The following is a 12,567-nucleotide window of genomic DNA, read 5'->3' on the forward strand; positions in this document are numbered from 1 at the left end:
ATCAGAAAGCATAATTTCTGTTCTGCCACTTCTTCTGAATGGCAGCCTTAACAAATCTTATTCTCCTTTTAGTTTTATTGCAGTTGAAGAGGATGGCATAGGAAAGTTATTATAGTTGAATAGCAAAACATCTCTGAAAGATAATACCATCCTCTAGAATAAAAGAAAAATCATCCTAATTTTTAAAATGCTGTAAGCTGCCCTACCAAATAAGAGGAACTGAGCAGTAAGGCACAAACACATATTAACACACAGTGGGCCTGACACAAGAACTCAGTAGTGCTCTCCAGAAACCTGTTGCTCTTAGTTGTTCTAGGTAGTTCATCAAAGCAATGACATAGGTTACGTACCTAATAGCAGACTGCCTCGCTCCTTACCTGGGATAAAGACACGAATGCAGCCTCCTCTCCCTCCCAGAGAATTCAGGTCCCTCATCCCTAAAAAACCATGCTCAAAATACAGTCACCGATGTCATCTGCTTTCTTGGCCTTTGGCAGCTCATAATTTCAAAGCAGTGGCTTTCCTATTTGCGGTCTTACTTACAAGCGTGGGGTATACAAACACTTACAGATGCATTTACCACCAAGTCAGCTACATGTGCCTGGAGCCACCCACCTCACAGTAAAGCATGGGCAGAGACATTTTCCCATCTCTTTCAGAGATCCATGACAAAAGTAACTCTGCTTGTTTAAGGTCACACCTGTGGCTTGGTGGTTTTAAGGAGATTGTTCATTTTTAGCTTGATTGAAAAATGCAGCACTAAGATGAATGGACTAAGATACAGCACTTCTATAATGAAGTTAGCTTTTTATAAAACTACTGTTTCCACCACAGAAAATTCAATATGAAACACCTTCTGCTGTGCTGTGACCATGTGTTTTCCAATAAACACAACACTCAGCATGGTCATATCGTGGATGGAAAAGACAGTGGCTGAGCAAGAGCGTAATTGCTCTGGTGTCAGATAAATCATATGCTGGGTCATGTGCGCCAGGGTACCACATCTGGCCCCAGCCTTTGTGCAAGGTCGCATCACGGAAGAGGGCAGAAGCACTTGGACAGGTGGCTAACTCTGGCCTCTCTCATGCTTTGCCATACTGTGAAGTGTTTCAAAGGTCTCAACAGCGGCTACCACACTGTGATGCCATGGCAGGGAGCGTGAGGTATCACACCTGACTGAAAAAACTCAATGCACAGCCAGGAAGCCTCAGGAGGAGTAAAAGATGCTCACCACAACATGTGACTCCTGAGCTAACAGTTGTCAAGAACAACTGCAGATATTCAAATCCTGTAAAACCATTTTCTTTGGCAGTAGATAACCCAACTGCTCTGGGAAGTCAGATACAAGCACAACATCTTTCTAAATGGGTAACACCTTCAGAACTAGATTGTGAGGGGGGAAAAAAAAAGAAGGAGAAAAGCAACATGACAAGGAAACTACATCCTTGTGCTGTATGTTGTCTGTGGTTCTTACCTTCTACGCAGATCTTCAGCCACTGCTGCTCTGCAGCTGAACAAATAGGCTCGGAGAGATTTTAACTGCTGTCTCAGGCGGACAACAGTTGCCAAAGGTTCAACGTGCTTGTACAACATGGGATTTTCCTGCTGGATATCAATCAGTGGCTCCTCATAAACATATTCCAGGAACTCTTTGGCTTGCTTTGATACCTGAAAAATAAAGCAACCAGTTTAGCTAGGGTTTCCTCCCAAGTCTTTTTAAGCAGATCTTCCCCTCTGTGATCTGTCAGCTATTCTCTGTGTCCAAAAACTTACTCTGTTACCAATTACAGATGAAGACAGAGCTGAGAGAGATCCAACTGTCTCTGCTTATAGCCAAATCAAACTTCATCAAGCCCATCAAAGTTGAGCATATGAGATAATTGCTTACTTACCCAGAGTACAGCAATATTTGCAGCCACACATGTATTCACTGTAGGTTAACATAGCTCACTAGATGTTTTTCAAGTCTAAAAACTGATTACCAAGTTTCTTCCCTGTTAATATTTTTCTCTTTGTTCACTGTTTTCTTTTTGGCAAGAAGCAAGTGATTAGGTAAGTGACAAAGCACAACATTATAAAAGGAAACATACACACTGCAAATTCAATCACATTGTACTATCCCAGGGCATAGAACTCCAGTGTACAATACTACTCCCATTTGTATCACACTCAGCCAGTATGGTTAAAATTATGTAAAAAGAAAATAATCAGCAGCACATCTATCAAGTTGTTGTGGTTTTTTTAATACAGATAAATAAAGTTGAATTTGACTGGTATTACTCACTCCCGAAGTTTCATCTCCAAGAAATTTTTCTTATGCTTTTTTCATGATAGTGCTCTGTTCTATCTCCATCTGAAAAGAGCTACTGTAATCTTGATAAATTAATGGGACTTTTGTTCCCACTAGAAAAGATGCTCCTGTTTCTGAGGTGAGAAGGCCAAATTCCCTCTCATTCCTTATTTCTGCATTTTATCACAGCTGGAAAGAGAAAAATGGGATTATCTGAAATGAGCTGCAAATCACTTGAAACTGTGCTATAGAAATACTATTTGCTCCACAATTCAATTAGTCCTCCTGGACCTTTAAATCAGTGTTTACACTGAGTTGAGGGAGGGATGAATTAGGCTAACAAAAGGAGAAAGGGCACACAATAGCCTCTTGAGATTTAGGATGTTATTTCCCTTCTGGTGCTGTAAGGTAGGAAGTAGGTAAAATACAATATACATCCTTATAAATAGCACCACATCCAAAACCAGCACAAGCTACTAGCTACAGGAGTCACTAGCTGCTTACAGGGAAAGCTAGTCCCAAATGTAACCTTTTCACAATGGATAATAAAAATACAAGAAATAATGCCAAGGCCAGCCTTCCCAGCAATAACTACATAGATAATACAATGGGTAATTTTAAATACAGCAGACCATAACTCCATAGGTTTCCCAGGCCCTGAAGCTGTATTAAATATCTCACCTATTTGTATTAAACATCCCATTCATTTCTTTTAAGTAATGCACATACAAGGAATTGTGCTGTCTGAATGGAAGCACAGGCAACATGCTGCGTAAGGAGCAGCACAGGCAACTTGGATTTTGTAGAACAAAACTCTACAAACCCCAAATATGTCAAGTTTTCTAACACCAGTAATGTTGACGTTTTATTAGACATGCTAACTGCAGTGCACAGAAGAGACTGCAGTTAGACAACCTGCTTTTACAAGCATTAAACTATTTGGCTGCAAGATCTCAGCAATCCCCTGACAACTGCTGTATCTACAGTAAATATTACTCCTTTTCCACCGATGGGCAAATTAAGCCACATACTCAGTGATTCCCTAGGAGGCACATGAATGCTTGGTACAGCAATAGCACCTCCCACCAGGAGGACCCGGTGCCCAGCGTTCTTTGTAGTCTTCCTTCTTTGCTTTAAACCCCTGCTGAAGCGATGGGCTGCTCATCCACCCGCCCTGCTGTCTCAGGAACCAGAGGGCAATTGCTAAGTACTACACCCACGCCTGTGCACACTTGTACCCTGCATGGGGCAACCCTCCTCAGGCTGCAACATTAGGAGTACAGAAAAATGCCAGAATTGAGGTCACCTGAGTGACTCTGCAATACACGTGCACTACGATGACAAAGTATTGCTGTGCAGCTCTGGTGCAGCGTGGTCTGAATGCAACCTTTGAGGAGAGAGGAGCAAAGCAAACCTTTCTCTTTCCTTGCTAATACAACGTACCTGCGGAGTGCTGATTGCAGGAAAAGTAGCTTTGGCCAGCATCACTGGCTGACAGGTAGGTGTCGGTTCACTCTGCATGCCTGACACAGGCACACAGGTCATTTAAAACATTAACTCACATTGCCAACCATAGGAAAGTTACAAGAAGCTGAAATGCAGTCTTATAATGGGAAGGGTCAGGCAGTCATAATAATTCAGCTTGCTACCAGCCAATGTTCTAGTACACGTACTAGCATACTCACAGTCTCCCAGTTTACTGGGCAGACTAGGCAATCCTAATTAAATAAGCCAGATGGAGTCAGAAATGCAAAGTGCAACAGGGTTTAACTTTAAATGTTATACAAGGATGGATGCTAACATTTCCAGACCTTTCTTTTCTAGAGGCTGCAAACTTACAGTTCAGAATTCAATTTACCAGAAATCAGCCTCCCTTTAAAGCCTTCTGGCACAGGGAGTTCATTTCCTGCTGTGTTTGTCTGGCATTTTGTGCAGGCTGGAAGCCACCTGAACCAAACTGCAATACTTACTGGTTTTTGCATGCAAGCAGGGAAAACAGTTGGCCTAAGTTAAAGGAAGAAAGGATGTTCACAAGATTGCCTCTTTTCTTTTCCTTCCACACAAACATGTGAAAAACATGAATATGAAAATGGTAGGGTGACAGGAAAAACGTGAACCTGGGGACAGAACTGCTGCTTTGGTTATGACAGAAGAAACATGCCTGACTGCCAAGTACTTTCAAAGAGTTCTCATTGCAGTCAAGGGGATTTTTCTTTTCCTACCCAGGTGCTTTCAGGTGTTCAGTGCATTGGATGTTTTTCAAGATCCTGGGTATGCGAAGACACAACTCTACAGTTTTCTACTGCTTCTGTCTTTTCATGACCAGCCTTACCAAAAGCAGACAAGGACCTCTCCATTTGCTAAACCTACTTACTTGATGCAACAGTTTAGTTTACACCTGCTGCTCAGATGTCGAGGAGTCCATGAAACATAAAAGAGAAACATGCCCAATTACATGGTATCATCATCAAAGCTCATGTGTCCTAGTGTACATATTGGTGCTTGCTTTGCCAGAGACAGATAGGACAGACCCCAGAAACCCTTGCAGAGGCAGGGAAAAGGTGGCAGTGGGAAGGACTGCAGGTTTTCAAAGTCTTCATTCACTTTCCTTCCATTTGGTGGACTGAGGGAAACATTTCAGACTGGGTGAAACACAGGAGCTTTTGAAGACTGAAGCCCTGGCCTTTTAGACCATACAGAAGAAATAAACATCAGACCTTATCTCTGAATGGAGAAAGGAGATGCAGATGTAAAAGTGCAGGAAATGTGCTCTATCTCAGAAAAGCACCGCTTAGTTCCCATGGAGGTATAGCAGGGCAGAAATAAAGGCTCATGTATTGTGCTTTTTGAACAGAAAGGGGAAAACCCCAAAGACTTCACAAAAGTAAAACTACTTGTTATTTTAATGCTATACATGGATGGAACAGAGTTGAGGAGATCCAACCAGTGATCTCAGCTCAATTGTCACACTGCCACTGTGGCACGTGGTGTCCTCTTCACCTTCCCTCCCTGCCTTAGTTTCTGCTCTAATAGTTGGGGATGCTGCAGTGTTTTCCTACCTAAGGGATAGTGTTCCTTTCTTAAATCCACTTCTCTGAGCACTTTGGCACAGACTGGCAAAGTACCTGCACAGAATTTGCTTCTGTTCCCAAGCCACCTCACAGCTGTTCTGCCTGTCTACAAAAAGTGCAAATTGGTTAACTTCTCACTTTTATAGCATGATTACAGTAAATTAAGTTTTCAATGAATGCTTAACCTCAGAAGTCTCATTTCCTTTTCTGCCTCAACTGCCTATACCAAGACCACAGGAAACAGAGCACAGTTCTTACTCCGCAGGTTTAGAAAACAAAACAGTTGATTTTCTTGGCAGTGTTACTGACAGCTTGATATGAGGTCTTTACCCTACCATCCACTTGCCCCATGTCAGGGCTACCTATACTACCGTGGGCTAGCAAGTTTAGTCCTTGGTAGAAGCATCCAAAGAAAGAACTCTTAAATATTTATTCCTAGCTTCTAGGAACAGGAGGGGGTTTTGTCTCCACACGTAGGAGCTTTCTAACTCTGAAGAATCTTGCATTTCACGGCACAAGACTATCATTTTCCTGATGGCAGGCTCTGGCTACCTTTTAATAATCTCCCTGTCTGACAAATTTTCTTCTTCAAGAGAGCTGCTTTTCCTCTAATAGGGCATTTACTGGTTATTTTTTTCCTTTACAAATAGTCCATAATAATAATATTCGCAGACACAAAACATCAAACAGCCTCTCCTAACAGTGGCTGCAAGGTCTGAAGCTCTAGCATGGTCTGGATTCCTTATGAGTTTGTTATTGTTTCAGCATATGCTCCCCGAGATGGCAAAACAACACTGCTACCATGTTTGCTGGCATAATGCTTTGAGGCATGTAATCAGTTACCCCTATCTAGCAACCAGCCACCTAGACAGCAGCAAATAGCAAATTACTTAAGTTTTAGAAAAGCTGCTTGTGTGGCAAGTGAACAACTGTAGAATTTCCCCTTATGTTACTTTTGGCTGTCTGGTCCAAACACACACTATTACAATGTCCTTCTAGTGTCCTTGAAATGTTTGTATCAATAGACAGGACATACTGGGCCTTGCAAACACCACATTTGGGTATGCCAGTTTCCTGTGGGCATTTCCACAGTTTAGCACCCATCACCAAGCAGTGCCAATCCATAGACCTTAGTGCTCATGAAACAGGTACTCCTCAAGGGTAACTGCAAAGATTAGGGCTAAAAGAGAGGTTTCAATGTTCTGTCCCTCCCTATCTCTTGAACAACCAGATAAGCAATGATGGAAAAGATGCCACCAAGAAAGAGCAGCATGGCTGTTCCTGTGGCAAAACACCTTAGGCCTGGCTAAGGAAATTGTGATGAAAACATCTGCCTTGTTGAGAGAGCATGGCTCATTCTGGCAAGAGGGACAAAGACAATAGTATTAGCAGTCAATGCCTGTAACCTTCAACCTGTTGCAATGTCTGTGTTTCTATCTAAAGAGCAATTCAGCTCACTCGCTAGCAAGCCAGCCTGCAGGGAGATTACCTTGTATTTGGAAGTGTCCCAGTTATGAACCAGCCGTGCAGGGATGAGGAAGCTGTCATCCACATGGCAGGTGCTGCAGTAATACCATCCACTGTAGCTGCACACCTTGGCTTTCCCATTGGACAAGCCTATGGAGCGCTGACATCCTGGAGAAGAGAGAGGGGAAACGTCTGGGTTTGTACACCATGCCAGAGGTACACACTCAGGATGCAGTAAGAAACGTAATGATGCCCCCATCTCAGACCCTTTTTAAATTTTATTTATTTTATCAATAAGCCATTTCTCGTTCCCTAAAAATAGAGGAATAAATATCAGTATTCTTGGACTAGCGCTGAACAAGCATACACTAACTTGGGCATCTATGACAAAGAGTTCAGAAAGCAAAGAATACTTAGCACTTCCCAAGAAACAAAGGCAGAAGACCAGCTTTCAGACACTGGGCATTTAAAAGCCTCTGAAAACCATGACCTGAAGCCTAGACAGAAAACACCAGACCACAGAAGTAGTCTGTGCTTACTCCAGACAGCCCCTATTTTCCCCACAACAGAATGGGCCAGCATCAGCTGCCTGGAGGAGCTCAAGCCAGCTTCTGCTGACAGCCAGAAGGGATGCTGATGTGGCAGGGGGGGGTCGGCCACAGAATTAGCACAGCTGAAGCAAACTACAGTCAGACCACGAATAATAACTGTGAGCAGCAGTTTGATGCTTTTTTTCACGGCTGGATCCCTTGCCTCTTCTCATGCCCTCTTGTGTGGAGTCCCTGGGGTAAAACAATGTAGTCAAAAGCTGCTGCTTTAGTTGAAGAGAACTAATGTAGAGCTCTCCTTCACCTGACCACCTGTTTTCATAAAACACATAGAAACTCAATGTATTTGACACTTCTGCCTTTCTCTCAACTGTGGCTGCTTTTTTTCACGGCTGGATCCCTTGCCTCTTCTCATGCCCTCTTGTGTGGAGTCCCTGGGGTAAAACAATGTAGTCAAAAGCTGCTGCTTTAGTTGAAGAGAACTAATGTAGAGCTCTCCTTCACCTGACCACCTGTTTTCATAAAACACATAGAAACTCAATGTATTTGACACTTCTGCCTTTCTCTCAACTGTGGCTAAAAAGAGCCAACAGGTTCAAATTAATATTAGAGTGGAGGGCTGAAGACAGACAGCACAGTCACATTAAACAACCTGTTCAGGAAGCAAGGCTAAAAATGTTTGGATAAGATCTAATGAGATGTCTGTGGTTGTTATTAACACCTCTTGACACAGCACACATGACAGTATTTCTGCCTTTCCTTCAAATGCTAGTGTCCCCATATGACATTTACAGTTACAGACACAATTAGCACCAGAGCCCCACTCCAGCATGTGCTGTATGCTCAGATGGTCTCTGCTGGAGCTGGTTAGTAATGCTGATTAGCAGAAACCTTGTACATCACTTTTATGGCAAAAGTATTGGTTAAACAGAGTTTTTCAGGCAGAAGTCAACTGACTGACTGCTTTTGTCAGTGTAAGTGATTTTGTTTAGTGTAATTATGTAACTTCTCCCACTGAAGGCATTTTTTTTCCCTAGTAGGAGTTATCCTGATTTGAGGAGAGATTGCAGCTCAACTACTCTAGGCATAAAACGAACTCCTCCTTCTCCCTATTAGCTGATGCTACTATGTCCCCTCTGCTCTAATCAAAATAATTAGAATAACTTGACCAACATGATTAGTTCACTTCCTCCTCTTTCACACTCCAGAGCCATTTGGCCATTGATTCTCTGCACTGCACACTAGCAAGAGAATCAGTGTGGGACACGTCCTGTCTCCATCTCTCTCTCCCCCTTCGCTTTTTTGAAAAAAGAAAACATATGAACAGGTCAGTTGATGAAAGAGAGAGTTATGTTAATGCCTCCTCCTTTACCATTCATAAGATCAGAGCGTAAGTATAAACATATAAACATCTCAAGTAGTATAACTCAACATACATAATGCAAAAACGTGATCTCATCTTAGCTAACAATCAAACAGAAACCCCAAACATTACGACTGTAAACAACATCACTGTAGGAATCATTTTTGTATGGTAAATATTAGCAGAACTTTCACAAAGTATTATTTTTAGGACAGAAAGAATGCAGGTATGCATTTTATAGGGGTAAAGTCAATTCAAGTAATTCAGCAGTGTGTTGCAAAAGATATGACCTATGACTGTGGCTTGGGATCAGGATTTAGGAGCCAACAATTTCATATTTCCCTCTGTGCAAAGCACACTTTTCCCGTGTTTCCTTTCCTGTTCTTTTATTTTTTTAAAAAAAGCAGTTTCCTGACTAGTCAGTTAAAAGAGTTTCCATGCAATCCTGCTCCACTATGCTGCAACGGATGAAGTCAGCAAGCACGTGTGGTAGTAAGCTCAGTATCAGTACTCTGTAGTACATACACAACTATTCTTTCAATTGTTGAAATGCATTCATATGTAAAGGTGAAGGTTTTGAACAGCTGATGAGACATGAAACACATTCATCTGACGACTAGCCCTGGAAGATGCTTGCAGAAGGTACCCACGCCGTTGCTATGGAGCCCGTATTTTTAAAAGCACCAGAGAGGTAAATCTTGCTCCTCAGTAAAGTAAACAGAGAAGTATGCCCACTCCTCTCCTCATGGAGCATGACGAAGGAATCTATGAAAGAGAACATTCCTCCTTCCCAAGCTACATGGGAACAAGCCCTCAGAGAGGATGTTTGTGTCACCAATACCTCATTACAGCACATTCTTCTGTGCCAGCCTTGCTGAAAGAAGTGAAGGGTCTGAATCTTTTCTCCTCACTAGTTGCCTCTGAATTTCCTATCACTGAAAAGCACTGAAGCATCTGTTTTCATACCTCAGCTGGCTCCAACTTTAACATTCATTACATACAGCCACCACCTCACATGGGTGAAACAGAGACTGCTAAATGACACATGGTATTTTCTGGCTCAATGTGTTTGGGGCAGCTGATGAAGTGCTAGGGGCAAAGCTGTGTCTGAATGAGACTGAAGTCTCCTAACGCAATGCCATTGGAACCTTTATAAACATTCCCCACTAGCCAGCACTTACTTACTTGTCTGGGGGATGAGGACAGGACACACTGATTTCATCTAACTGCCACTGTGCACTCCTTGCCACTCCACAGGCTGCTAGTTTGTCTTAGTGCCCTAGCTCCTGTCCGTTAGACTGAAGGCAGGAATTAGCTAAACTCTGATGTGAATAGCCATCATCCTAAACTAAAACATTTGCAGTTGAGAAGTCACCATGTTAAGACCTAATTTCTTGTAACCTCCTAAAGCCAGAAACTCATTCCAGCCCATGGAGAGAGTTTCCTCAGGAGAGGAATGACAAAGCACAGAAGTTCTGGGGGGGCTTCCCTCCACCTCCTCCTGACGTCCACCCCATAAGAACTGAAGGTCTCTGGGGTGAGGAGGGTCTCGGCAAGCAATCGTGGATGCCCTTCCCTTCAGGAAGGGTGGGTTTATAAAGAGGAGAAAGGGGAAGAAGTTCTTACCCAGGCAGCATGCATTGCTTTTTCCCTTATTCCAGCCCTTCTCTGAGCACACGTTTGTTTCCTTGCTCCTCAGAAACACATTTTTACATAGAGTATTTCTCACTCTTCTTCATATCCTCAAGTAAATCATAGCCTGCAAAGCTACATAACAGTTGTAAGGTTGGGGTATTTTAGATGAGAATGTGGCACTGGCGTCTACCTTACATTTTCCCTTACCTTACAAGCTTTGCTGTTTGAAAATCACCATCCTTTCCATTCCTATCTGTTGTGATTCGTAATGATGGCTATTTCTACAATCCTTTCAAATCAAGTTATCAAAGCACTGATTTTCTTTGATGTTATGCAGTTCAAAGTGATGTAGTGTGACAAACATATTTCTGTGGCATAGACCACTTATGCTACTTTGTTTTTTTTAAGATGGAAAAAATAGAGCAAGCATGAGAGAAAAAGAAGAGGAAGAAGGTACAGCTTGCGGCTTAATGCCATTGGAAATCCTGCACCTGGACATTCAGGTACATAAACTTGCCATCATGTTTACCACAAGCAAAGGTAGTACCGAGTCCTGGCTTTAAACTCTTGTGCACCCCTCCCAGCAGACAGTCAGATGTAGCTGACCACCTCAGAGATTGATAACCCAACCAAACAAATAGTTTGGGGTGGGGGAAGGGACCATTTCATGTCTGCAGAGAAAGCACTCACTTGCCTATAGCTAGAGAAAGCATCTTCCACAGGATGGGGGAAAAAAGCAGGACAACTTTCACCAAGCCTCTCTCACGTATTCCTAATGCTCATTTGTACAAAGGTCTGGCAAACCTTGAGCCTAGAGCAAATCATTACCCCAAATCATGCCTACTTAAAAGATGTTATAGAGCAAGCTACAGAGGGAAGAAATGTAGCTGTACGAATACCGTTAGCAAAGTGAGGGAAGGAATAATCCCAAACCTTTCATCACAAAAAAACAAAACAGCCTTGGAATCAAGCAAAGAACAGAGGGGGTAGAAAAAACAGCAGCAAGAAAGTGCTGCTGGGCACAGATGAACCTCTCTCAACAGAACGTCTGTGAGCAGAGCAGGAGTATCAACATCAAGAAGCTCACCTCCAAGTGCTAAGACTTGGAGAGGAAAGTACAGGAAGATGAGGTTAAAAAGATAAAAAGGCTCTCTCCTTGACTTAAGGTGGTGAGGACAGTATGGAGGAAGAATCCAAGACAGTTGAATATAATTAGTCTTCTGCAAAGTATGGAAAACACCACTTTGCCCCTTTCAGGGTGTTGTATACTCTTACGGTCAAGGAAGACATACACAACTATTCTTTTTATCCAGATACCCTTTTCTTTAATCTTTTAGCAAGAAAAGATTGGAGTAGCTCCACGGTGAAACAGACAAAGTGGAAGACCAAACTAGAATTAAGTACACAACTGTTTTCCTTATTCAATAAAGTTCCTTGCTCAGTATCAGGAAAAAGCAACTCCCTCATGATTGTGTACCATAATTAAATCTGTGACAGATTAGCTTAGAAGCTAATTCATTTAGAAACAACATGCAATACTAAGAAAAGAGAATGACCCACAGACTTCAAAAGGCTTTCAGCTTGATAAAGCCATAAAACAGACTAAGGAGCACAGCAGCAAATATTCAGAGTGTTAGATCAGACATACAACGCTGCTCTAGCTGCTCAGCACAAACAGAAAGAGAAGGTGAGAATTACTTCAGTTGCTGGCTTTGTGTTTCTGTGCATCTATTCCAATTCACTCCACCATGGGAAAACTCAAACTCATGAGGAAGACACACTAACAATCCAGCTCAGTTCTCCCTCATGCCTACATAGGTTTGGATTTGCATTACATTTTGTCCTTTTCCCAGCATTACTTTTTTTCAAAAGCAATTCTCTTTCTAAATAAATATTCAAAATTCATAAACCTCTAAGCAAAGTCTGACACTTGACTCACCTTCCCTACTTTTTTGTGAGCTTCTTACGGACTTTAAAAAAACCTCACAAACCAAAAACTTAACAGATTAAAGGCAGAAAATTTTCCCTGTTGAAGCCATATGGGTTTGACCCTATCTACTTATAACTATCTAAGCAATGTATAAATCCCACATTATTTGCCTCAGCAATGCACGAATCCCACTTTAATTATAATCTAGATCAGCTTCCTGTCCCCAACTCCCAAACTCAATTTTTTTTAAATAGACACCAAAA

General features: G+C 42.2%; 1 protein-coding gene across 1 annotated transcript in view; it reads right to left on the reverse strand.

The window, feature by feature from the left end:
- Window positions 1-12,567, reverse strand: part of PLEKHM3 (pleckstrin homology domain containing M3) — a 75,210-nt gene that overhangs the window by 40,052 nt on the left and 22,591 nt on the right. The window contains exons 3-4 of the mRNA XM_009643545.2: window positions 6,851-6,996; window positions 1,475-1,668 (exon numbers count right to left, since the gene is read on the reverse strand). Coding sequence (XP_009641840.1) covers window positions 1,475-1,668; window positions 6,851-6,996 — 340 coding nt within the window. The remainder of the gene's footprint in view (window positions 1-1,474; window positions 1,669-6,850; window positions 6,997-12,567) is intronic.

Source organism: Egretta garzetta, unplaced genomic scaffold (assembly GCF_000687185.1).
Source record: "Egretta garzetta isolate BGI_Z169 unplaced genomic scaffold, ASM68718v1 scaffold297, whole genome shotgun sequence".
NCBI classification, from domain to species: Eukaryota; Metazoa; Chordata; class Aves; order Pelecaniformes; family Ardeidae; genus Egretta; species Egretta garzetta.